This window comes from Mustela nigripes, chromosome 8, assembly GCF_022355385.1.
Source record: "Mustela nigripes isolate SB6536 chromosome 8, MUSNIG.SB6536, whole genome shotgun sequence".
Classification (NCBI taxonomy): domain Eukaryota; kingdom Metazoa; phylum Chordata; class Mammalia; order Carnivora; family Mustelidae; genus Mustela; species Mustela nigripes.
In genome coordinates, this window is record NC_081564.1 from 52,746,920 (window position 1) to 52,774,824 (window position 27,905).

General features: G+C 34.0%; 1 protein-coding gene across 1 annotated transcript in view; it reads right to left on the bottom strand.

Annotated features, from left to right (window-relative positions):
- The window catches only part of CCDC178 (coiled-coil domain containing 178), a 391,102-nt gene that overhangs the window by 36,347 nt on the left and 326,850 nt on the right, over positions 1-27,905 (bottom strand). The window contains exon 19 of the mRNA XM_059408065.1: positions 3,120-3,254. Coding sequence (XP_059264048.1) covers positions 3,120-3,254 — 135 coding nt within the window. The remainder of the gene's footprint in view (positions 1-3,119; positions 3,255-27,905) is intronic.

Sequence of the window (27,905 nt, forward strand, 5' to 3'; positions counted from 1 at the left end):
AAAAGCTTATGTGGCTTACCTGTTTTTTTTGCCATCTGTGGATTTACAAATTATGGGTTTTTTGTTTGTTTGTTTGTTTTTGGTGGCATCCCGGTAGCTCGCCGTGATGGTATAGTGGTTAGTATTCTGTGTTGTGTTTGTTTGTTTGTTTTTGGATAGTCCTGCAATTGCTTCAAGGCCAAGGGTGAAACAAAGTTTCCTTTTTCTGTTTAATGTTTATTTTGAATTGATTTTGTTCAATAACAGTTCAAAACAATATACAACTTCTTTTTTAAAGATTCATCAGATGATTTTCTCATCAAATAATTTACTAATATCTTTTTTTAATAATTCACTAATATCTATGGCATCATTTTAACACTACCTTCAAAATATAAAACATTAGATTCCATAGTATTGACATGCTACTAAATCATATGAAAACAGAGAGCAATAGCGTCTGGTCTATTAAGCAATTTTTAGTCATGTTAACTCAAAGTGTAGAGACTTATACCTGCAGACCCATTCTGCAACATACTAAATCACTCTATCATGTTTTCATTTAAAAAAATTTGAGGTGTGTCTGTGTGGTTCAGTTGGTTAAGTGTCTGCCTTCGGCTGAGGTCATGATCACAGGGTCCTGGGATTGACCCCAGTATCAGGATCTGTGCTCAACAGAATTCTGCTTCTCCCTCTGCCCCCTCCCTGCTCATGCTCCCTCTCTCTCAAATAAATAAATAAAACCTAAAAAAATGTTGATATAATAAGTGAAAACAAGATAGTCATGGGAAACTTTTAGAAACCCTTAATGGTCTTCCTATCATACACACTAAAAATGAACTGAGCAAGAACTGAACTAATTTCACTGATGATGTACAGCCCCAAAGGAGCTTAGAATTTTCTAGAAAGAAAAGCATAGCAACAAGTAGAAGGAGTAAGGTGCTGAAAATACAACTGTGGTTTGGTGATATGTACAGAGTAGAGTGGGAGGTAGAGAAAAGGAAGGTTCTCAGGAAGGATTTTGTAGAGATGTTTGATTTGAGTCAGATGTTCTTTAATAGGTAAGATAAGAGTATAACAGAAAGAGATAAAAGTATAGGCACAGGAAAGGAAGAAGGAGTTAAATAAGAGGTTTCATACTAGAGGAATTTTGGAGCAGCTGATATAGACTTTAAGGAACTAATCTGGAGACAGATAAAGCTGGGAAGGTTAGCAGGAACTGGGTCATGACAGTCATTGTGTACCATGCTGAAGGTTTAGAAGCTGAGTTTTCGAGGATTGCCCACGTTTCTATAGTTTTATAGCAAGATCCTGATAATTATGTTTCAATGTTTCTACTAAAAGGCAGAGTTGAAATATTCTAAATTGAAGTCATCCCCATTAGATAAGAATCCACTAAATTATGTTTCTCAAGTTCCTCAAATACAACCCAGTCTTGTTACTGTGTCTCTAGAATCAGAGTAGCTTAATCTTTTTACTGATACTATCTTACAATTTCTAACTCCTCACATAACTGCCATAAAAATAAGTAATTTAAAATCATATTTAGTAAAAAAAAATGCATTGGTGAGTTTCTAATAAAAAGTTAGAATAGGGTTACTGTAGGTTATGGACTGAGAGTTCACTTTATCAATATTCAGTTTCTACTGACATTTTCAATATTTCAATATTTCAAAACATACTCTAATTTACAAAATATATCCTAATTTAAATTTATTATTTAAGAATGCTTACACTTGGGCAGAAGTATGAGATTTTTCTAAAATAATAAATAGAACATGCAATTTACCTTGGAATATTTAAAAGGGAATCACAAGTTATAGGAACTCCATAATTTTTAATGTACTATCTGTTAACAGACTTTTAAGGAAAAAAACAAAAAACAAAAAACAACCTCCTGCCTTCAAAATTACTGCAACTGTAGTTTATACTCAAGTTTATATATGAATATCTATTAAATCTACACATTTAAGCTTTACCTTTTCAAAACTTTAAATTTCTATTATTTAAAAATTTTGTTATGATCTATTATCAGTGGAATCCTTATATTAAGTACATATACCTTATATATGTACTTCTTATGGGAGATATAGATGTATAAGATATATAAATATATATATATATTACATATATACATCCTCAGAGGAAAAGAGCAAAAATAGCCACCAGTAAAAATGAAATTTGAAATAGCTTTGAAAGTATTCTACAAAATCCTTTGATTAAGGCAAATGATGCATCTTTTTAATGAAATGCGCATGTAATTAAAATTTTAGAAAAAGATTTGGTTTGTTTAGGTTCAGCATGCGTTGTTTATGCTACAGGTTAATGAAGATTATGGTTTTAAAGAGCATGTGCATTTTATTTTATAGAACAGGTACTTGTATTTTTTGCTTTTTAATAGAACAAGATGGGTGTTGTTTTCCTTTGGGAAATCATGTTTTATGCATAGTATAACATTTCAAATAACGAAATATTAATCTAAAAAATGTAAGTTTCCCTAAATAGTCTTTACATAGTTAATATGGGTTTCTAAAATAGATCAGTCTTAAAGACAACTGATCCACTAAAAGTTTTTACAGAGACAAACAATAAAATTTCACATACATCTGGCTTCCTCATTTTATTTATTTATTTTTTTTTTATGGAACCACAATTATATTCTAAACCCAACTTGCTTATTTTTAAATAAAGTTATCTCCAAATCTCCTTAGGAGGACAAGCCTCCTTCGAAATGGAAGGGGAAAGAAAACACTAAAATAAAATAAACATAAGTGTAATTTTCACTGAAGTAGATTTCACACAAAAGCAACACAAGGCAACTGTTGACAATATCTCTTAAACAGCTGAACAGCATCTGCAAAGCCTGAAGATTTGAAAATATATATTTATACCAAATGTGTTTATAAAAATCTGTTTTGAGGTTTGTGAAAAATAAGTTCAATCTCCCTTTTCCCCCAAAGTATGCACGGTATATATGCTAACTGACTGAATTCATCCTTCATGCAATTCCAGTTTATTAAAGAGGTTAAAAATTTATAAAACTCTGATGGGATATGGTTTTAATGCTTCATCACACTACCCATCATTTGCTTTTCAATCTAGATCAGAATGATCTTTCCTACTTCCCTGCAATCACCTACCTGCACAGCTAATATTTTCTGAATACTCTCTTGAGAGTCTGTCTGGAACTTGGCCAGCCTCATCTGGCTGTAGAGGACCACGAGTTTGAAGTGCTTCTGCCACACCTTGTGTATCCTTCTTTGCAGCTGACAGAGCTGAAGGGAAGAGGGAGGGGGAAAAACACAAGTCAGAGTAGGAGAGGAAATTAATGGCAGTGTTCAAGAAGAATGATGGAGGGAAATATAGAAAGCAGTCAATAGCCCATTCTGCACTGTACGGACCTGACAGGAATTTCACAGTCTCTTGATTTTTCAGCCCACTCATGTGCATTCATCAGAAACCAGTCACATCTGGCCGCCAGGATGGGGGGTTAATTTTCTCTAAATGCCTCAGCAGTTTTGTTCTAGCTGAGGCAAACTCTGTGACTGCAAAGCTGATGAGTAAAATATTTCTACTTCACCCAGTTTAACTCAAAACTGATAGCCTCGGGACATATTGAACCTTTCTTTAAAAAAAATAATCTTTTGAAGCTTTTTTGAATGGCACATCAGGTCAAGCCAAAGTTTAAAAATGCAACTTTGAGAGTTTGATGGACACCATTGCTTCTTTTTTTTCTCATAAAGCTTACCATTGCTTGGTAATGTGTGCTTTAGAGCATGACAAAACTAAAGAGAATTAACTTAGCCATCAACTGCTGAGGGAGAACAATAACAGGGAAGAGATTTCCAGCAAGAACTCCCTATTAATCTACCTCCCTCTGACTGTGTGACATAGAAACATCTCACTGCACTAAGGTACCGTGGATACAATGTTTAGAGGTGAGACGTTTAATATTGCATCTTCATAGAAAAAGACTTCTCTTATGAGGCATTCTATACATTTTGGATATTTATTATAAAACCAAACAACAACAAACATGGTAGAAGCTTCACCCAGACAATGAACATGTGTCCCTCAACAGTTAACATAGCCACACCATCAAGAATCATTATAATTAGGTTATTATTGAAGACATAAACTTCGTAAAAATTAATGACAAAAGCCATATTAAAATATAATGTCACTGAAACCTCTTTTTATTGGTAATATGGATAGTTGTTCATGTTGACTTCCTCTTAGTATATTTTCTAGAATGAAAAATAAACACCAAAAATTTCATATCAGATGCCTTCACAACAGAATAAAAGTGTTAAAGAAGTATGATTTTTTAATGTTTTATTTATTGCTCTGGGTACTGGTTACATGTAAAGGATCCTATGCAAAAGCTCAGCAGACTGTGCATGGATGACTTATGAACTTTCTGGAAGCATATTTCAATAAAACAGCTTGCCTAAAAACAACAGTTTTAAAAATAGTCACCTGGTATTTTATGTGAATTGTTTATAATCATTATTTTGATCCACTGAAATAAACAACATAGAGGTATTTATGCAAGCCCATAATAAAAAAAAAGAATAATGAAACCACTATTCTTGGTTAACTTGTGAAAAAAGAATAACCTTGAACACTATTCGATTTTCAGCTTGCTAATGCTGAAATACATTAATACATTACCTGGAATTAAGGACATTTCAGATAATTTAGGCTATTGAATTCAAGATTAATTCACTTTTTGAAGAGACAGTCTGTCATTATTAAATCATTTTCTGTGATATTTAATAGTCTAAATATAATACTGAAATATAAAATTAAAATAAGTAAATATTCAAATATAGTATTAAAATAATTTCCCCCATGACAGCCACTGCAGGAGCATATTCTATATCTTAAAAGTTAATACACTTTACTCACTAAGAAGTTAATACACTTTAGTCTATGCATTACACCATTATTATGATATCTACGGATATGACAAGGGCAAATAAGAGGAAGATGAGTTTTAGAATTCCTTAAACTGAAGGTAATTTTTCTAAAGTAGGAGCTCTCAACATGTGAAAGGTTTTACAAGTGGGAACTCATTAACCAAAGTGAACTGAGAAGTAATGGTACCCATATCCACATCTTACATGAGGAGAAACAGCTGTATACAGTAAATCTATTTTGTGCAGTTTTCTGAATTCTAACTTGAGGTAGCTACAAAGGTCTTAGATTAGTTCATACACATGTGTTAAGCTACTTAAGCAAAGAAGCTCCTTATGTATCAACTAAAAAAGAGTAATATCTCAAAAGTGTTTTTTTTTTTAATTTTTGAATTTAAATCTAATAGGCTCCTGAAAAAAGAACTGGGACAGAAAAAAAAAAAAAAAGAAGGAATTCGTAGAGAGAATCAACATCCAATAAAAGTCACATATATGCACATACATATCCACATTAAAGACAATGAGATGATCAATAAAAAATATATATGGAAAAATATTTAAGGTGTTAGAAATGATAGCTGATTTGAACATGATGACAACTATTTTAAGAAAATGGTTATGATAAAAGCCCAAGTTTAAGATGTTAGTAGACAGTAATCACTCAATAAATACTGAAATTAACTCAATAAAGTGAACTGGTAAAATTTTAGTGCCAAAGCAAAGAAGCAAGTAAGACATTCAAGAACTTGCAAGTTAATGAGAGAAGAGTAAGATAAGCCAAGTGAATGTAAGAGACACAGAAATATGTGAAGGGGAAACTGAAGAGAGAGGATTCAGTTGTGGAAAAGTCATAGAATTTAGGTTGGAAAGTCAAAGGAACTGGAACAATTTTTGATATCACCCACTTCAATTAACCTAGTAATTCTGAAATGAAACTCTTCAAGGATTGTGTTTTGAAATGTAATAATTTCTTTCTGAATTGATTATATTCCCGCTCTCTCCTTCCGTTTTTAGGGAACATAAGGTGAGATGAGGGAGTGGTGTTAGACAAACAAAAAAGAACAGTTAAGGGATACAAACACACTGGATGGGGTTATGTAAAGGCACTGTAAGGACTTGCTGTGCACTTACGAAGTAAGGATGAAATTTAGAGCCGCTGATGGAGTAACTGGGTTGCTGCTTAGTCTCCAGTACATATTACAAGAATTTTGGAAGAGAATGGATACAGTCTCCTAGAAAACTCAGAAGGAGCATATTGGAACAGGAAAAGAGTCATTCTGAAAAAAAGATCCTCAACTTCAGTGCGCTCAATTTTGTAGGCCCAGCCATAATCAAATTAACACAGAAATATTATCTTACACCATTCATGTTCTCAGCATTGAAATTAGAACTTTCAAAGTATTCGAACTTTCAAAGTATCAATTTTCAGGTATTTTCTGTGGCTAGGTTGGAGTATACAGTTGTGTGATTTACATTATGGAAGACACAAAAATAAAGCCTTATTATCCTAGTGTAAAAGAGATAATGGGGACACGGTGAAGAATGGGGTAATATAGAGTTGAAGTACATTTGTCATTTACTGTTAGAGAAAAACAGTGTTCATAGATGTAAATTTAAAAATAAACTGTTAAATTATTGGATAATCCTCCCTTTGAGTGTAGGCTGGACTTGCTGTCTTGTAAAGAACAGAACAGGGCAGATAGTAGGCACTTACAAACACACACCCACTCACACACAAACTCCGAGGCTTCTGTCTTGGGTTTTCTCTCTCTCTAATTCTCTCAGGTATTTTGATCTGGGAATAACCAGCTCCCATGTCATATAAGCAGCTCTGTGAAAGATCCACATGGTAAGGAATTGAAACTTCATTTTGCCAACAGAGCCCTGTGAGTGATCTTGAAAGCAGATTCTCCAGTCTCTTCAGATGACTGCCACCCTGACCAACTTGATTGCAACCTTGTAGGAGACTATGAGCCAAATCACCCATCCATGCAGCTCCCAGTTCTTGTCTTTCAGAAACTTTGTGAGAAAATAAATGTTTATTAGCTTAAGCTGCTAAATTTGAGACTTTTTTTTTTGCCACAATATTTAATGATAGATTTTAAACTCTTTCTTTCTTCTCTCTTTGCCTAGCAAGGAAATAATTTACTATCCATATTTGCTGAATGTAAAGCAAAAGTGATCTCCTAATTCACTGTTTGGTTTAAGACTGAAGCTGAGAATGATTTATTAGTAATAAGAGAGTGATTAATAAATACTTATTGATTGATAGAATGTAGTTTGTACCATCTAGGAGCTCATTAATGGAAGACAGCGTAAAGGAACTATAATTTAATAGTTCCAGAAATTTAAAAAATGGTTCATTATCAGCAAATATTTTCATGTAATACATCAATATATCAAAGAAAAAATAATCATCCCCAAGAGAAGTCGATATGAATAAACACAGAATGAAAACAATCAGCAATGAAAAAATTATCTTAGCAAACTAGGAATAGGAACAGAAGAAAGTTTCTTTAACCTGATAAAGGTATAAACCCACAACTTTGAACAAATATTTTAGTAAATACAGATACTTGAGAAACATTCCCATAATGTTAGGAAAAATGCAGAAAGGCTATCAGGAATCAGTACCTCTTTTCCAAATTTTACTACAGATACTGCCAAACAATAAGAAAATGAAAGAAGATAGGTATAAGAGGAAGAATGTCTACACAAAAAATTAAAGAGGTTCTACAAATCAACAATAGGAGGTAATGATAGAGTTTAGGAACTTTTTTTTGCCTACAACATGAGCACTGAAAAAGAATTAAAAAAATAATTATAACTAATTTTGAATCATGATTCTAAAATACCATTAATAATCATTATACAAAATGTAAGATATCTAGGTTTCAATCCAGTAAAGAATATGTAGAGAAATATATAGAGAAAGTTAAAAAAATATTAAAAATATAAAGTAATAACTAAATAAATGGAGAGGTATAACCTGTCCACATATGTAAAAAGAATGTTATGGGCAGGTCAGTTTTTCACAAAGTAGTCTACAATCTCCTCAGGTTTCATAAAACTTGATCTAAAGCTCATATGGAAGAATAAGGGACTGAGAGTAGCTAAGACAATTGTGAAATAGAAGAACAAGCTAAAAAAAACCCGACATACAATATATACAGATGTAGGAACTAACAGTAATGCCAACATTGGAATGGATAAGCATTTGGTCAGAAAAGACAGATGAACAAAACATTCATATAAAATATTTAAGTTTGAAGTATGACACAGCACTTAAATTAGTGGAGAAAGGATAGCATAACTGTTTTTCTCTCTATAAGTGTCTAAAATAAAGTTAGATCCTTAACTTAGAATATACACTAACATAAAACCTAGGTAAACAGAATTGAGAAAAGCTATATTTAAAACTAATCTTTAGAAGGGGAAGCTGTTTTAAATAAAATACTAAAATAATACATTCTAGGGGAAAGAACTGGCAATCATGCTGAATTTTTTACAATTTAAATTTAAGCAGAGTAACAAAATTAACCAGAGGTTTAGAGAAGATACAAACACATAGCCAGCATGAATTAATTTCCTTAACATAGAAAGAACCCCTATAAATCAATAAGGAAAAATACAAACAACATACCAGAAAAAATGGGCAAATAATACACATAGACAATTCACATGACAAGAAAGCTATTTTATTTATAAACATTTGAAAAGATGTGGTTCATATATACAATGGAATATTACTCAGCCATCAGAAAGGATGAATACCTACCATTTGCATCCACATGAATGCAACTGGAGAAGATTATGCTAAGTGAAATAAAGTCAAGCAGAGAAAGACAATTATCATATGGTTTCACTCATATGTGGAATATAAGGAATAGCACAGAGGACCATAGGGAAATGGAGGGAAAAGTGAATGGGAAGAAATCAGAGAGGGAGACAAACCATGAGGGACTCTGGATTCCGGGAACAAACTGAGGGTTACAGAGGGAGGGAGGTGGAGAGATGGGGAGCTGGTGATGGGTATTAAGGAGGGTATGTGTTGTTATGAGCACTGGGTGTTATACACAACGGAGTTGTTGAACACTTAATAAAAAAGAAAACATTTTTAACCTTAATAGTAGAGCACAAATAAAGATGATTTACACTCATTGGCAATTATTACAAAAACCTGTCCATACCAATTCTTGGTAAGCTGTGGAAAAACTGAACTCTCATACATTGTTTGAATTTGACATATAATTTGACACAAAGACTCTGGGGAGCAATCAGACGTTATGTATTAAATTTGGAGATGTAGCTCCCCTTTGATCTAGCAATTATACTTAAACCTACATATTCTAGACCAGCAGTCCTCCAGATCAGTAGGATCACTGTCACAACAGAACTTGTTAGAAATAGAGTTATTCTGATCTACTGAAACGGAAACTCTGGAGCCCCAAAATTGGTGTCTTAATGAGATTTCCAGGTATCTAACACATTTCGAAGTCAGAGATAGTGCTCTTGAATAACAATTTTAGTATGTTCCTAAGGAAACATGAAATAATGTTCACTTACAGCATTGCTTGCAATGGTGAAAATGTGGGAACAATCTGTTTACACTTGAGTAATAAAAAAAATACATAGTATGTTGATATCCTAAAGCCTAGAGTTTAAAATAAATCCACTAATATTGCATGTGATACATACAGTACATTTATATATAATATGAAAATTAAGTTTACATTTAAAATTAATAAAATTAATAATTGATAAAATTACAATTAGTAAAAATATGGGCAGAATTGATAAATACCTAGTGGCTAACTCAGAAAAGAGGAGGGAAATAATATTGGGAATAGGCAGACAGAGGCTATTGACAAGTGTATTCATATTCATATTGGTCTAATCATAGACCAAGCAAATATGCAAATACGCAAATGTTGATATTTACAAAGCTGATAAAGGTACATAGAAATTTATCATAAAAGTTACATGTACCTTATATATAACTCTGTAACTTACTCTATGTTTAGTTGTTTCATTAAAAAAGACAACTCTGCAAGCTTAACCTAGCTTTGTCAAAGCATCCTCCATATTTTGTGGTCAAGGATTATTTAGTTTTAGAGAATTTACTATAATCTAGCTTTAAAAAACCTACTACATTTGACCATCTGCTAAAATATAAAAAAGGCTTCTTGTGTACAAGACCTTTTTTTCTAAAGATTTTATTTATTTATTTGGTAGAGAGAGAGATCACAAGTAAGCAGGGCAGCAGGCAGAGAGAGAGGGGGAAGCAGGCTCCCCGCTGAGCAGAGAGCCTGATGCAGAGCTCGATCCCATGACCTTGAGATCATGACCTTGAGATCATGACCTTGAGATCATGACCTGAGCTAAAGGCAGAGGCTTAACCCACTGAGCCACCCAGGCGCCCCAAGACTTTTGTTATGTATCCACTAAGCATGATCTTACCTATAATAAAAGAGCTACCCAAAATATTAAAGAAGTTTAAATCAAGAAATTAATTACCACTTTTTGCTTCTTAAATTGCCTACATTTTTTTGTATTTCCCCTCATCCTGCTCACATAATAAAAGCAGTTGTTGGTTAGTAACTTTATAACTTATTTCATACTAAATTGAAGATAGATCTATGTAGTCTACTTACACAGTGGATTTTTGAATTTGAATTTGAATTTGCTAGAATTAGGTGAGAATTGATGGCACATCCATTTAAAAAAGCATAAAAATATGTAAAATGATTGATAGAGCTTTGGAGAAAGTTGTTTATTAGCCTTTAAATTAGTCCTTAGACTAAAGTTAGTCCTTTTTTGTAGCTTAAGTTTTCTAACATTCTCAATTCATAAGATCAGGTCCCTAATAAGAATAATAGCAGTAACATTTTTGTGTTAGTCAAGTTGATTTCGTAAAGACACTTGGTTAAGTCAAATGGTTAAAAGGCAACAACATAGCTCAGGTATTAAAAATACATTAATCAAAATAAATAGATATTTTTGCAACTTTAGATATGTTACTGTGTTGAACAATAGTAGACTAGACTTTTTTCTTTTTAAAAAATTCCTTATATTGTCTCTGTGTATTACAGAATATAAATATCATTACAAACACGCTTTAGATAAAATTAAATCATTTTTAGAGACATATGGTGCCAAAAATTAACTCCCCAAAGCACATAATTTAAGTGGCTTTTGCAATTTAAGAGCCCTGGAAAAAAAAGAAAGGGAAAATTTCAAGGAAATGAAAAGTGTCCTTATAATGAATTTCTGCTTATAAGAATCAGACATAACAACAGTCTTTTTAATTAAAATACAAATACCATATGTATAGTTATCTGAGAATGAACTATAAATTGTTTTGCCAGAAAACAAAGGCCAGTTAATACTGAAAACACAAAAGTCCCTTAAAACACAAAGGTAATACTGGCAGGCCTGATAGTTCATGGACAAAGCTCTTCGTCCATGAATAATGATTTTCCCATCACTGGAACATGAAAACAACTGCTGAAGATTTGAATGTATGAGACAGATTGTAAAACAGTACTTTATTTGTACTTTTTTGAGGAAAAACATCTCTATAAAAAACTGGGTAACAGTTCAAAAGAACACAGAATTGTCCTGCATACATGAAAAATCCACTGGATATAATTTTCAAACAGGAAATTCATAGGATCACAGCAATAAACAACTCTCATCAAAGTAATATGTAGGACATGTATGTGCTATGGTGAGTGCTATGAAGTATGTAAACCTGGCGATTCACAGACCTGTACCCCTGGGGCTAATAATACATTATATGTTAATAAAAATCTTTAAAACATTAAAAATAAGTAATATGTAGGACAAACACCAAGGATGGGGAGCATTCCAAATTCTTGAAGTCCAGATCACTCCCCAGTACACTGGAGTGAAAACTGAAGTGGGCATATAGTGAAGACAAAGTGTGACAATTGTCAGAGGTTACAGAATTTGTGAAGGAAGTACCTGTGTATTTAACTTATCACAGATATCTGAAACTTTGAAAGTTCATCTGAGGTGACCACTAGTGAGCTTGGGAATTTCATAGGTGAGCCTAAGAATAGAAATACCATGAAGAACTTCTACCATGGGAGAAAATGAAAGCATTTCACACAATCAACTTGTATTTTCTATCTAGAAACATTGCCAAGCAAATAGTAAGACTGTAGGAGCATCTCTAAGGAAAAATTATACATATTTGACAAAGGAGAGAAAAAACATGCTATATTCTGCAGATCTGCACTTGTACCTTGGGTAATCCAATTAAAATGATAAGCTTTGACAAAATATGAAAAAGGGCACTTGGAAAAAGTAACAATATTTTCCTATAGGAATAGATTTTAAATGATAGATAACAGAAATACACATACAGTCATTCATTTGCACTAGAATATTAGAATAATGATTATAATTTCTGACCTGCTTGTTATAAGGTTTTATATGGTGGAAACATGCTTTCTTTCTCTCTGACAGATAAATAAAACTGATAAGCAAAGATATGTGCACGCAATTTTAATTCAACAGAGTGATGTGAAATGAATGCAGCTCACAAGGCAAATAGCATAAGCCTTATCAGCTCTGTTTATCGTAATAACCCAAACAATGGCAATTACAAACTACTCCACAGATTTTTGGCACGGCAGAAATGACAGATATACAAAATCCAGTTAATTCTGATCTTTTTATAGAACTCAGTTACCAAGCTACACATGTACAATATACAAATCTCAAAAGTAATGAGATATTTATTATCAAATCTGTTCCACAGCCTGGTGTTAAAGATCACATAGCTCATTTCTGGAAATATCTTTTGTCAACTGCTTAGGTATATTTGAAAAAAAAAAAAAAAGACTCACATGCATTCCCAAAACTAGAGCTGGCCTTTAAAAATTAATAAAGAACTACTCTTTTATTCTAATGATATAAACAATAATACATTTCAAGATTCTGCATTTGGACCTCAGATAAAATATAAAAATGCCAATGGCATGAAAGAAAGCAACTTGAACTATAATGAATACTACTAAGTCTTGTAGTTAATAGTTCATAGTTAAAGATCACATCTATCCCTTTATATGAATATGTACATGTATTTCTTTCATGTATATTATAATTATAACACATACTGTGACATAGCACCTAACAACTAATCTAATTTTTATGTATTTAATAGTAATATGGTGCAAAAATCACAGACTTCTTAGTTTCACAGATATCTGGTGAAATATTCTATCGAATTTTTCATTTAAAAATCATAAAGACAATTTAATTTTTTTATTTAAATGACTGAATTAAAAAAAAATAAATGACTAAACTTCACAGACAAATCCTATGAAGAGCTCAAAACTATTCTTTTTTTAAGATTTTATTTATTTATTTGACAGACAGAGATCACAATTAGGCAGGGAGGCAGGTAGAGAGGGAGGGGGAAGCAGGTTCCCTGCTGAGCAGAGGGGGCTCGATCCCAGGACCCTGAGACCATGACCTGAGCCAAAGGCAGAGGCTTAACCCACTGAGACACCCAGGCATCCTCAAAACTATTCTTAATTCTAAAATTATTGTTCTCTGTGGTTTAAAAAAGATGTTAAATCAAGAATAAAACAATTTTCAAAATTCTGTAGTAGAAATTATTTTCATAAGAAAAAACTAACATTGCTAAAATGAAAAATTAGCTGTTTTTAAAAAGTTGCAAATGGAATTACATAAAGACTAAAAACAAAGGTTATGCTGTCACTGTGCTTTAGAGATGAACATATTCTTTAGGTACCCACCTCCTTGCCTGCTGTCATTTTTCCAACAGTCATGAAATCCCTTGATTTTAAAATGTGGTCAAACGAATGCTATAAACTGGTTTTCGAGTGGTGGTTGAACAATTTTCTTTGATGAGTGTCCACAATATATCTTTATAATCTTGTGCAACCCACCCACTTATTCTGATGTAAATGAATTAAAGTAATACTTTAAAAATCACATTTACCTGAAACTAATTCACAATAAAAACATTATATCAAAAATGATTAATTATAGAGCTCCCTGGTTTATTTAGAATTCACAGGAAGAAATATAGTATTTTTCTATTTTAAAGGCATCAGGTCCATTATAAATATCCCCAGTATCTTGACTTCTATTACACACAAGTAAACATAAATGTTTCTGAACTTATTTTAAACTACTTGCAAAAATTCAACTGAAAGTGTAAAGAAAATATGAAACACAATCATGCAATGAGGCAGGGCCTGGGAGCAGAAAGAAACTAGTGTATAGCTGTAAGAAATCAGAGATGGGGTGAATATGAACTCCTTTATGATCTACATCTAAAATGCTACAGTCTTATGACCTCATTCTTGTGTTAGCTTCTTGTTACTTCTCTAGTATTATTTAGGGCGCTAGAAGGATTTCAACAATAAGAAAAAAAATCTGCAAAATAGTGGAATTTGCCATAGATGCTAGTCTACTTGTTGGCTTGAATAAGAACATCTAACTGAACACAGATTACAACAAATATGATCAAAAACATATAATAATAAAGTAGTGCCTTTTAAGAGTAAGTTACTAACCTCATTCTATTAAACACTATGAACTAAATTCCAAGATACCAAAAGATATGGAAAGAATGGTGACAATAATTAATATAAATTAATCACAGTAAGAAAATTACTGATGTTCTGCTGAATTGTGGAAATTTTGGATGATAAGTAGTGGATGAACCATGGATATGTGAAAACACAAGAAGATGCAGGTACTAGTATGCTGTGTGATTTTGGTTAATAGTGTCATTTGAACCTTAATCAACTCATTGAAGGAAGAAGTGTATATTAAATGGATTGTCAGTAAAATTTGTAGCCACTTGGCATTTCTGGTTCTCAAGAAGATTTTGGAAGGCTCTTGTCTCCTTTCGTCTTTTCATTTCTTCAGCTCCTTCACGTTCCAAACTCTCCTACCACTTCACTGAAATGGCTCTAGCAAGGATCACCTGCAGCATCTGATATGGCTGAAACTAACAACTTAAAAAACTTTTTTTTTTTTTTTTTTTTGAGTATAGACGACACACAATGTTACATTAGTTTCAGGTGCACAGCATTGTGCTTTACCATCTCTATATGTTATGCTGTGCTCACCACAAGCGCAGCTACCATCTGTCTCCATACAATGCTATTACAATATTGACCTAATTCCCTCTGCTGTACCTTTTATTCCTATCACTTACTCATTCCATAACCGGAAGCTTGTGTCTCCCAGTTCCCTTCATCCATTCTGCTTGTCCCCTACCATTCTTCCCTCTAGCAAACTATCAGTTTGTTCTCTGTATTTATAGGTCTGATTCTGCTTTTTGTTTTGTTTATTCATTTCTTTTACATTTTAGATTCCACATAAGTGAAATCATATTGTATTTCTCTGTGTCTTTCTTTGACTGGTTTATTTCACTTAGCATAATACCCTTTAGGTCTATCCATGCTGTCACAAATGGCAAGGTCACATCCCTTTTTAATAGCTGTACATGTGCTCGCTTCGGCAGCACATATACTAAAATTGGTACAGCTGCACAATACTCCATTGTGTATATATCTTCTTTATCCATTTGTCTATCAATGGACAGTTATGTTGCCTCCATATTTTGGCTATTACAAATAATGCTGCAGTAAATATAGGGGTGGATAAGTCTTCTCAAATTAGTGTTTTCATTTTCTTTCAGTAAATACTCAGTAACGGAATTATTAGATCATATGGTATTTCTAATTTTAAATTTTTAAAGAACCTCCATACTTTTTTCTGCAGTGTCTGTACCAATTTACAATCCCACCAATAAGTAGTGCCCAAGAGTTTCTTTTTCTCCATATCTTTGGCAACACTTATTTCTTGTCTTTTTTATTTTAGCCATTCTGACAGGTGTAGGGTGATATCTCATTGTAGTTTTGATTTGCACTTCCCTGGTGATTAGAAATATTAAATATCTTTTCATGTATCTGTTGGCCATCTGAAAAAAGTGCCTATTCAGGTCCTCTGTTCATTTTTTAATTGGATTGTTTCTGGTGCTGAGTTGTACAAGTTCTTTATGTATTTTGGATATAACCTCTTATCAGATATATTATTTACAAATACCTTCTCTCATTCAGTAGGTTGCCTTTTTGTTTTGTTGATGGTTTCCTTTCTTGTGCAAAACCTTTTTATTTTTGTGTAGTATCATTAGTTTATTTTTGCTTTTATTTCCCTTGCCTTGGGAGACATATCTATAAAAATATTGCTACAGTTGATGTCAAAGAAATTATGGCTCATGTTCTCTTCTAGGTTATTTATGATTTTAGGTCTCGCATTAATGGCTTTAATCTATTTTGAGTTTATTTTTGTGTGTAGTATTAGAAAGTAGTACAGTGTCATTCTTTTGCAAGAAGCTGTCCAGGTTTCTCAACATCATTTCTTAAAGAGACTTTCTTTTCCACATTGTATATTCTTACCTCCTTTGTCATAGATTAATTTACTATACAAGTGTGGGTTTATTTCTGACTCTCTATCTCATTTCGTTGACCTATGTGTCTATTTATATGCCAGTGTCATACTATTTTGATTATTACAACTCTGTAATGTATCTTAAAATCTAGAATTGTGATAACTTCATCTTTGTTTTTCTTTCTTAAGATTGCTTTGGTTATTAGGGTCTTTTGGAATTCCACAAAAATTTTAGTAATATTTGTCCTAGTTCTGTGAAAAATGCTATTGGGTTTTGAAATGAGTTGTACTGAATCAATAGACTGCTTTTGGTAATATGGATATTTTATCAATATTAATTATTCCAATAAATGAGCACAGAATATCTTTTCATCTGTTTTTGTCATCTTAAATTTCTTTCATTATTGTTCTATAGTTTTCACAGGACAGGTCTTTCACCTTCTTGATTAAGTTTACTCCTAAGTATTTTATTCTTTTTGGTGCAAGAGTAAATGTAAATTTATTCCTTCTGCCATTTTTTTACTAGTATATAGAAATGCTACTAAATTCTGAGTATTAATTTTGTATCCTGAAACTTTACTGAATTTACATCTTATTTCTCGTAGTTTTTGCTGCAGTCTTTAGGATTTTCTATATATGGTATCATGCCCCTACAAGTAGTGACAGTTTAACTTCTTCCTTACCAATATGGGTATATTTTATTTCTTTTTCTTATCTGTGGGTAGGATTTCCAGTACTATGTTAAAAAAAAGTGACAAGTTTATTTTCCCCACTGGGTATGATGTTAGCCATGGGTTTTTCCTATGGCCTTTATTATTTTGAGGTAATTTCCTTCTCTACCTGCTTTGTTGAGAGTTTTAATATGAATGGATGTTGAATTTTGTCAACTGCTTTTTCTGCATCTACTGAGATCATCATATGATTTTTATTCTTTATTTTGCTGATGTGGTACGTCACATTGATTGATCTCCAAATACTGAAACATTTTTGCAACTCTGGAATAAATACCACTTCATCATAGTGAAAGATCTTTTTAATGTACTGTTGAATGTGGTTTGCTAATTTTGTTGGGGATTTTTGTATCTATGTTCATTAGGAATACTGGCCCATAGTAGTTTGTGTGCAGGGGTGTGTGTGTGTGTGTGTGTGTGTGTGTGTGTCTATGTGTGGTGTCTTTAGCTTTGGTATCAATATCTTATTATTTCTTGGACATCTTTCCTTCTCTGATTTTATTCTTGATTTGCTTCTATTTCCAAACTTTCTTTTCAGTCATATTTGCTCCTTTTCAACCACTAAACATCATTTCCTAAGGTCTGCCCCTAATTACCTCCTATATAGTCTGAATGAACTCATGTACTCCCATAATTTAAACTATAGCCCAAACAATAATGTCTCTTAAATTTTATCTGCAAAACAGACACCCCTAAACCTGAATGATTTTTATCATTAACTTCTGGACATTTTCCCTTATCTACCCAATGACACCTCAAGGTCATATCCCAAAGATGATGAAACCACTGGATCTGGAAACTTCTCATCTTACCTGCTTTCCCTTCCTATTGTCCTGTGATTTAGAAGGAGATGCCACTCTCCATTATGCCATAAAAAACAAAAGCCTTAGAGCTATGTTCACTTCCCTCACTCACATTTCATCATAACCTAGTTAAGGTTCTATTAATTCTAACTTTTAAGTATTTTTCAGTTGGATCCTTTGTTTCCTCCTCACCATAGACTCTCTACCTCTATTATCAAAGTTATCATTTTGGCTTTAAAGGATAAAATTAATAAATAATTAAGGCAAAATATACTAAGTTGTCTAATAGTGGGAGTTATAAAATATTTCAAGATACTGGATCATGACCTAATCCAAAGGCAGATGCATAGCGCACAGTATTCCCAGGTGCCCCTAAACATTGCTTTTAAATGGAGGCTCTGACAAATGCAGAATAACGAAGAGGCAAGAAAATCAGTGACTAGCGAAGAGGTATACTTATAAAAACTGAGACTTCATAGTCTAAAGAGTAGTTTGCTCTACAAAGTAGTTTAATGTATCTCTGTGAAGTTTATTATTTTCTTCAACATTTTGTCATAGTGTGTACAGATATAGCTTTCTAGTCTGTATTTATTATAAATTTCAAATTAATATTATTTTTGTGAATTAATTCCTATTATATTTAGACACAGATATACATTGTGTAAATACAGATATTTACATTCAGGTATGTGTTCTCAACTGATAATCATGTCCTACATGTTTATAGTACTTTACAACACAGAAATACTGTATTACTCTCATTTATACTGACAACATTTTTGTGCATAAGTCAGTGTAGCTACTACTATTCATTCATAAAGCAAACTTTCATTGAAAAACCAAAATTTTGGGTGCCGGGGTGGCTCAATCGTTAAGCGTCTGCCTTCGGCTTAGGTCATGATCCCAGGGTCCTGGGGTTGAGTCTGCATTAGGCTCCCTACCCAGCAGGAAACCTGCTTTTCTCTTTCCCACTCACCCTGCTTATGTTCCCTCTCTTGCTGTCTCTCTCTCTATCAAATAAACAGATAAATAAAATCTTAAAAAAAAAAAAACAAAACCAAAAATTTTGTGTCAGAGCCTGTATTTTGCATCCAGGATCCAGTGGGCTAGTTACTTCCTATCTTCAATGTGGCTCAGAGGCACATAGGATCTAAATATATCCTTTATGTAAATAGACAAAAGTAGGAGATGACTGTGAACAGTGGACTATAGAATCTCAGAGAAGGAATGCCTAAAAACTTCTGCATAAGCTGGAAGATTCCTGATAGAAGTGATACAATAGCCAAGTTCAACAGGAGTTAACCAAATGAAGCAAGTGTCAGGCAGGACAACTGCCCAAGTCTCTCCAACTAGTATAAGAAGGAGTTAAAAGTTAATCTTAAAGTCTCTCCCTACTTTCTTCCTGTTAAATGAATCTTATATTTATAGCTGAAAAATCTCAATTTTATGGAGTTCATTATTTTATAAGTAAGGGCCATTCACAAGCAGTTTGTAAAAAAAAGTTCAGAAGGGTTTTTACTAGCAAAGACTTCACATTATTCTCACTTATATCAAGCAGAATAAACAAAACACAGTTGTACACATTTACTTGAAAGAAAGAAAGATTTGAAAAAACTTAATCTGGTGACTTTGAAAGGCAAACTGACCCAGTTTGTTGCTGGGCTTGTATTTAATTAATTAACTTATTTAATTACACCCCCCCTCCATGGAGTTTCTCCTAATACTGCCTTATTTAAAAATTTAGTGCTACATTTTGGGTAAGACATTATCAAATAAATAGTTGAGTCAGAAAGTAATCATTAATATCAATAAGCTAAAATGAATTCACACATTTTGCAAGGTAACAGCATCTCATTAGAGATGGCTTCCTCAGAGGAAATGGTTTGACAATAAAGCTGAGATAGGAAATGACTGAGAAAAATCCAAATCACAAAATTAGGACATGTAAAGAATTTGAGATGTCCCAGAAGGTGATCAGGATGCAAAGAAGAAGCATGAGGTAATGGGCAGCAAAAAGTGAAGTGAACATTGCGAAACAGATGGAAGATAGGAATAAGTGCATAATGTATAAGTCCACTAAACTTTAAGGTAATAACAGTGTGAATAAGAAAAAAAAAATTTAAGGGGCGCCTGCGTGGCTCAATGGGTTAAGGCCTCTGCCTCGGCTCAGATCGCGATCCCAGGGAACTGGGATCAAGCCCTGCATTGGGCTCTCTGCTCGGCAGGGAGCCTGCTTCCTCCTCTCTCTGCCTGCCTCTCTGCCTACTTGTGATCTCTGTCTGTCAAATAGATAAGTTAAATCTTTTAAAAAAACAAATTTAACTTTGCAGGACTAAAGTATAATGGGGAAAAAGCCATGAATTCTATACACTGCTTTCCCCTGGCTCTGGAATTCTGCTGTTCTCTTTGATCAGTGAGCTTGGTCTTGGCTGAATGTTCTTGCTGATCTTCTGAGCGAGATGCCTGTTGCAATGATTCTCAAATGTCTTTGCTCAAGGTGGAATTGCACCACCCTTGCCAGGGACCAGGCTAAGTAATCTGCTCAGGTTCGCTCTCAGAGCTTTTGTTCCCTGAACAATTTCTGTACCACTTTGGAGGACGGGAATGAAAATGGCAGCTTCCCACTCTCTGGCCCAGAGGAGCCAAGAACTTGGGGCCCAGTCCTCAGCATGCCCTCAGAGATAAGCAGTCAGTCATTCCTGTCTCCCTGGTCTCTGGCCGCACTCCAAGCTCACCCAACCTGTGACTTAGAGTTTCTATCTGTGGCACACAGTCCCATTTGGAGTCTCCAAACCCAGCAGATTCTTGCCCTGCTCGTCCTGGGGGAGGAAGGGGAGCCTCCCCGGATGTGCCACTTGTGTGGTCCCTGCTTGAAGAGCAGTGGCCCAACTCTGCCTTGGATCACTGTTTAAAGTAACCCCAATCTAAAAGCTCACTCTTCAGCTCTGTCTCTGTAGTTGGCTTCCCAGCTCTGATACCTGACAGCGCTGCCACACTCAGACACTCCTGATCTTTCTGTGACCCTATGGGACCTGAGATCACACTGTCCCTGCGAGGACTCCACCCCCACTTAGCCTCTGAGTGATGTCCCTCAGTGGAGCAGAATTCTGAAAGTTCTGATTGTGCTCCGCTGCTCCACCACTTGCTGGGATCTGGCCCCTCCTTCATGGTCTATCTTCCCGTCACTTCAGATTCACTTCTCTGCACATCCTACATTTCAGAAAGTGGTAGATTTTCTGTTCCTAGATTTGCTGCTCTTCTTCTCTTCTATCTCCTGTTGAGTTTGTGGGTAATCAGAATGGTTTGATACCTGAACTCCTGGGATCTGATGTCATTTCAGTCTGCTACTCCTCTGCCATCTTGCCTCTCCTTTTCTTCAGAACATTTTCACCAGAAGTAGCTTACACCTCAAGAGAAATAAAATCTCTTTCCTCTTTTAATGTTTTTTAAACTAGTTTATCTTAACTATACCTTTCTAAAAAACAAAACAAAACAAAACAATTTTTTAAACCTTCATTCTTATAGTCATATTTTATCGCTTCATTGTATTTAACCTTATTTTTTGTACACATAGAATTTTTTTTTCTAAAAAAATTTGGGATACAATTTCTTCTAATAGATTAAAATATACCCTAATCAAGCACATGGTTTTGTTCTAGTCTCCAGCCTAAGCAGATTCCCTCCTTTTTTTTTTTTTGTAACCAATTTATCTTACCAATTCCTTTTTTAGAATTCTTTTTAATTTTCATCTTTAGAGTTATATTCCATCTCTTCATTGTGTTTACCCTGATTTCTGTATATATATATATGTTTTTCTTTCTTTAAAATTTTGGGAGGTAGTTTCTTCTAAGAGAGCAAAATATACCCCAAATCAAGTGGGTGGCTCTGTTCTATTCACTGGTCTAATGTGTGTGTGTGTGTGTGTGTATGTGTGTGTGTATCTGTTTTATTTTTTGTTTTTTTATTTTTTATTTCTTTTTCTCCCCTTTCTTCTCTCCCCAGTTTTGGATCTCTTCTGATTTCGTTAGAGTACATTTTTCTGGGGTCGTTGTCATCTTTTTAGTATTTAATTCTCTTGTTCGTATATACTTAACTGGATGATAGGACAAGGCAGGAAAACTCACCAAAAAAAAAAAAAGAACAAGGGCACCTGGTCGCTCAGTGGGTTAAGGCCTCTGCCTTCCACTCAGGTCGTGATCTCAAGGTCCTGGCACCAGGCCCCACGTCAGGCTCTCTGCTCAGCTGGGAGCCTGTTTCCCCCCTTTCTCTGTCTGCCTCTCTACCTACTTGTGCTCTCTGTAAAATAAATAAAATCTTAAAAAAAAAAAAAAAGAACAAGAGGCAATGCTGATGGCTAGAGACCTAATCAATATGGACCTAGGTAATATGTCAGAACTAGAGTTCAAAACGATGATTCTCAAGGTGCTAGCTAGGGTTGAAAAAAGCATGGAAGATACTGCAGAAATTTCTGGAGAAATAAAATAATACTGCAGAATTTCTGGAGAAATAAAATCTCTTTCAGGAGAAATAAAAGAACTAAAATCTAACCAAGTTGTAATAAAAAAAGCTATTAATGACGTGCGATAAAAAATGGAGGCTCTTACTGCTAGGATAAATGAGGCAGAAGAGAGAATTAGTGATATAGAATACCAAATGATGGAGAATAAAGAAGATGAGCAAAAGAGAGACAAACAACTACTGGATCATGAGGAGAGAATTCGAAAGAAAAGTGATAACATAAGATGAAATAATATTCGAATAATTGGGATCCCAGAAGAAGAAGAGAGAGAGGGGCAGAAGGTATATTGGAGTGAATTACAGTAGGGAATTTCTTTAATATGGCAAAGAGAACAAGCATCAAAATCTAGGAGGCACAAAGAACTCCCCCAAATCAATAAAAATAGGTCCACATCCCATCATCTAATAGTAAAACTTACAAGTCTTAGTGGCAAGAGAAAATCCTGAAAGCAGCTCAGGACAAGAAGTCTGTAATGTACAATGGCAGAAATATTAGATAGGCAGCAGACTTATCCACAGAGACCTGGCAGAACTGGCATGATATATTCAGAGTACCAAATTCAGAGTATGCAGCCAAGAATACTATATCCAGCTAGACTATGACTGAAAACAGAAGGAGAGATAAAAAGCTTCCAGGACAAACAAAGATTAAAAGAATTTGCAAACACCAAACCAGGCCTACAGGAAATATTGAAAGGGGTCCTCTAAGCAAAGAGAGAGCCTCAAAGTAGTAGACTAGAAGGAACAGAGACAATATACAGTAACAGTCACCTTACAGCCAATACAATGGCACTAAATTAATATTTTTCAATAATTACCCTGAATGTAAATGGGCTAATGCCCCCAACAAAAAGACACAGGGTATCAGAATGGATAAAAAACCAAAACCCATCAAAATACTGTCTACAAGAAACCCATTTAAGGCCCAAAGACACCTCCAGATTTAAAGTGAGGGGGCGGAAAACAATTTACCATGGACATCAAAAGAAAGCTTGGGGTGGCAATCCTTATATCAAATAAATTAGATTTTAGCCAAAGACGATAATAAGAAATGAGGAAGGACACTATATCATACTTAAAGGGTCTGTCTAACAAGAAGATCTAACAATTTTAAATACCTATGCCCCTAACATGGGAGCAAGACAACTACATAATCCAATTAATAACAAAATCAAAGAAACACATTGACAATAATACAATAATAGTAAGGGACTTTAACACCCCCCTCACTGAAATGGACAGATCATCCAAGCAAAAGATCAACAAGGGAATAAAGGCCTTAAATGATACACTAGACCAGATGGATATCACAGATATATTCAGAACATTCCATCCCAAAGGAACAGGATAAACATTCTTCTCTAGGTCACATGGAACATTCTCCAGAACAGATCACATCCTGGGTCACAAATCAGGCCTCAACCAGTACCAAAGGATTGGGATTATTCCCTGCGTATATTCAGACCACAATGCTCTGAAGCTAGAACTTAATCACAAGAGGAAAGTTGGAAAGAACCCAAATACATTGAGGCTAAAAAGCATCCTACTAAAGAATGAATGGGTCAACAGGAAATTAAAGAAGAATTGAAGAAGTTCATGGAAACAAATGAAACTGAAAAGACAACTGTTCAATATCTATGGTACACAGCAAAGGCAGTCCTGAAAGGAAAGTATACAGTCATACAAGCCTTTCTCAAGAAACAAGAAAGGTCTCAAGTGCACAACCTAACCCTACACCTGAAGGAGCTGGAGAAAGAACAGCAAAGAAAACCTAAACCCAGCAGGAGAGAAGAAATCATAAAGATCAGAGCAGAAATCAATGAAAGAGAAACCAAAAGAACAGTAGAACAGATCAGTGAAACTAAGAGCTGATTCTTCAAATGAATTAATAAGAGATTGATAAACCCCTAGCCAAACTTATCAAAAAGAAAAGAGAAAGGACCCAAAGAAAATAAAATCATGAATGAAAGAGGAGAGATCACAACCAACACCAAGAAATACAAACAATTATAAGAACATATCATGAGCAACTATATGCCAGCAAATTTGACAATCTAGAAGAAATGGATGCTTTCCTAGAGACTTATAAACTACAAAAACTGAACCAAGAAGAAATAGGAAACCTGAACACACCAATAACCAATAAGGAGATTGAAGCAGTCATCAAAAATCTCCAAACAAACAAAAGCCCAGGGCCAGAGGGCTTCTCAGGGGAATTCTACCAAATATTTACAGAAGAATTAATATCTATTCTCCTGAAACTGTTCCAAAGAATAGAAATGGAAGGAAAACTTCCAAACTCCTTTTATGAGACCAGCATTACCTTGATCCCAAAACCAGACAAAGACCCTGCCAAAAAGGAGAATTATAGACCAATATCCTTAATGAACATGGATGTGATAATTCTCATCAAAATACTAGCCAATAGATTCCAACAGTACACTAAAAGGATTATTCACCATGACCAAGGGGGATTTATTCCTGTGATGCAAGGTTGGTTCAACATCCACAAATGAATCGATGTGATACAATACTTTAATGAAAGAAAGAACAAGAACCATATGATATGCTCAATAGATGCTGAAAAAGCATTTGACAAAGTACAGCATCCTTTCTTGATCAAAAGTCTTCAAAATGTAGGGATAGAGGGTTCATACCTCAATATCATCAAAGCCATCTATGAAAAACTCACAGTGAATATCATCCTTAATGGAGAAAAACTGAGAGCTTTTCTGCTAAGGTCAGGAACACAGCAGGGATGTTCCTTATTACTACTCCTATTCAACATAGTACTAGAAGTTCTAGCCTCAGCAATCAGCCAACACAAAGAAATTAAATGCATCCAAATCAGCAAAGAAGAAATCAATCACTCTTTGCAGATGATATAATACTTTATATGGAAAATCCAAAAGACTCCACTCCAAACCTGCTAGAGCTTGTACAGGAATTCAGTAAAGTGTCAGGATATAAAGTCAATGCACCAACAACAAGGGAGAAGAAAGAGAAATTAAGGAGTCGACCCCATTTACAATTCATCCAAAACCATAAGATACGTAGGAATAAACCTAACCAAAGAGGCAAAAAATCTGTACTCAGAAAACTATAAAGTACTCATGAAAGAGACTGAGGAAGACACAAAGAAATGGAAAAATGTTCCATGCTCATGGATTGGAAGAACAAATACTGTGAAAATGTCTATGCCACCTAAAGCAATCTACATGTTTAATGCAATCCCTATCAAAATACCATCAATTTTTTTCAAAGAAAAAGAACAAATAATCCTAAAATTTATATGGAACCAGAAAAGACTCTGAATAGTCAGAGGAATGTTGAAAAAGAAAGCTGAATTCCAAATTTCACAGATTCACAATTCCAAACTTCAAGCTCTATTACAAAGCTGCCATCATCAAGACAGTATGGTACTGGCATAAAAACACATAGATCAATGGAAATGATCTATGGATCACTTGTGGTGGGTATTAGGGAGGGCACATATTTTATGGAGCATGGGGTGTTAAATGTAAACAATGCATCTTGGAACACTATATCAAAAACTAATGATGTATTGTATGGTGACTCACATAAATAAATAAATAAATAAATAAATATAGTGCCGCAGCCACCTCAACCTTCAGGAACTACCACTCTGATGAGTCAGCAACCATCTGCATCAAGGCAAGACCCTCCAGCAGCAAAGATTATGACTTGCTGAAACTTCAGATGATAGGATTAATTTACAATGAAGTATTTTTCCCTGGGTATATAAAATCTTTTAGACATAATGCCATTGTACACCCAGTAGTGCAAACATAACTTTTATATGCACTGGGAAGCCAAAAAAAATTAATTGGACCTGCTTTATTGGGATATTCACTTTATTGCAGCTGTCTGGAACTGAACCCATGGTATCTTTGAGATATGTCTGTACTCAAAATTAATTATCCTGAATCTTGAGAATAGTAGTTCTTCTGCTTATAGGAATTAACTTCTAACAAGTTATATACTAAAATAATAATCACTATTACATATCCTTATATTAACCAGATTCTAATCTCTGCTTATTTTACTCTTTCCTAAAATAAAAATCTGTATGAGCTCAATCCTCTTAATACTTTGAAATTCAACAAAATATATATACATTTGAGACAATGTGTACAAAACAAACAAACAAAAATCCATGTTTTATTTTCCTTCTAGGTGCCATTATAATGTGTGAATGATTAAACCCTTTAAGTAAAGACTTAGTGGGTAGTAAAATACTGGTTAAAAGAGAACTTAACACTTTTTTAGAAAACATAGATGCCCAGATACAAAAATTTAAACTTTACTTCTAGGAGTCATACACTGTTCTGAATTATTTTGGGGCTTAGTGGGAAGAGACCACTAGCATGATTGAATCTGGGAAGCCAAGTCCCAGGAATTTTAAATTCAATATAAGCTACCCATTCTTAATATTGGAAGTTATTTTCTCTTTGGTACTGTCTTTAACAACAGTTATAGCTAAAAAAAATTTTAGGCAGGGTTTTGTCTTGACAGTTTTTGCCCTAATTAATTTATTCCATGTGGTTTGAGAACAGACAAAATAAATATTAAAAAATGAGAAAGAATATGAGTTCACTAGACATTTTGAAGGGTGCTTTAATTTGAAAACAACTACATTCTTCATACAAGTATTTGTATTGCATTAATGGGTTTAAAGCATGCAAAAGAAAATCCCCAAAAAGGGGCAGTGGAAACCATAAGTGAAACCTGAGCAGTGAGTATTCATCAAGTTATTCAGGTTGAGTGGATGATATTTGTACTTAGACTTTCTAAGCCTAAAATTAAGCTCAACACTCCCAAGTCTTGATTTCTTCTTGGCTAGCAGGAGAAAACAGTGAAATTCTTGAGGGGCACAGTCTTATACTGGGACACAGGTTTTTACAGGATTGAAGATCTATGAGCTCACAATTAACGTTCATTACATATATGCAGTGGAAACAATAAGATTGAGAAAAACAAACAAAAACTTCAATTTTGTATAGCCTTCAAAATCTTCAGATATTACATATAGAAAATTAAATACTATGTACAAAACATTTAAGGATATAAAAGAAGGAATTATATGCTGTATGATAATGAAATGACAACACCAAATTTCTGGGTGAAGATACATGGCAGCATATATATTTAGGTCCAGGAAAACAGAACAACTGCAATGAAAAGACATTTTAGATACACTAAAACTGAGGTTGTGTCCTATACTCCTGCTAGAAAAGATGCAATTCAGGGAGAAGGAAAATGATCCCAGAGAGAAGATCTAAGTTGCAAGTAAAAATGATGAACAATAACAAAAAAGGTAAATATATAGATAAAATAAAGCAAATATTGTAAATATAAAGTAAAAATAAAATAAACAATGCTAATAAAATAATACCAAACTGCGAATTAAAGAAACTAAAATATTTCTAACAATAACATGTATGTCCAGAGATCAGTATTATGAATTA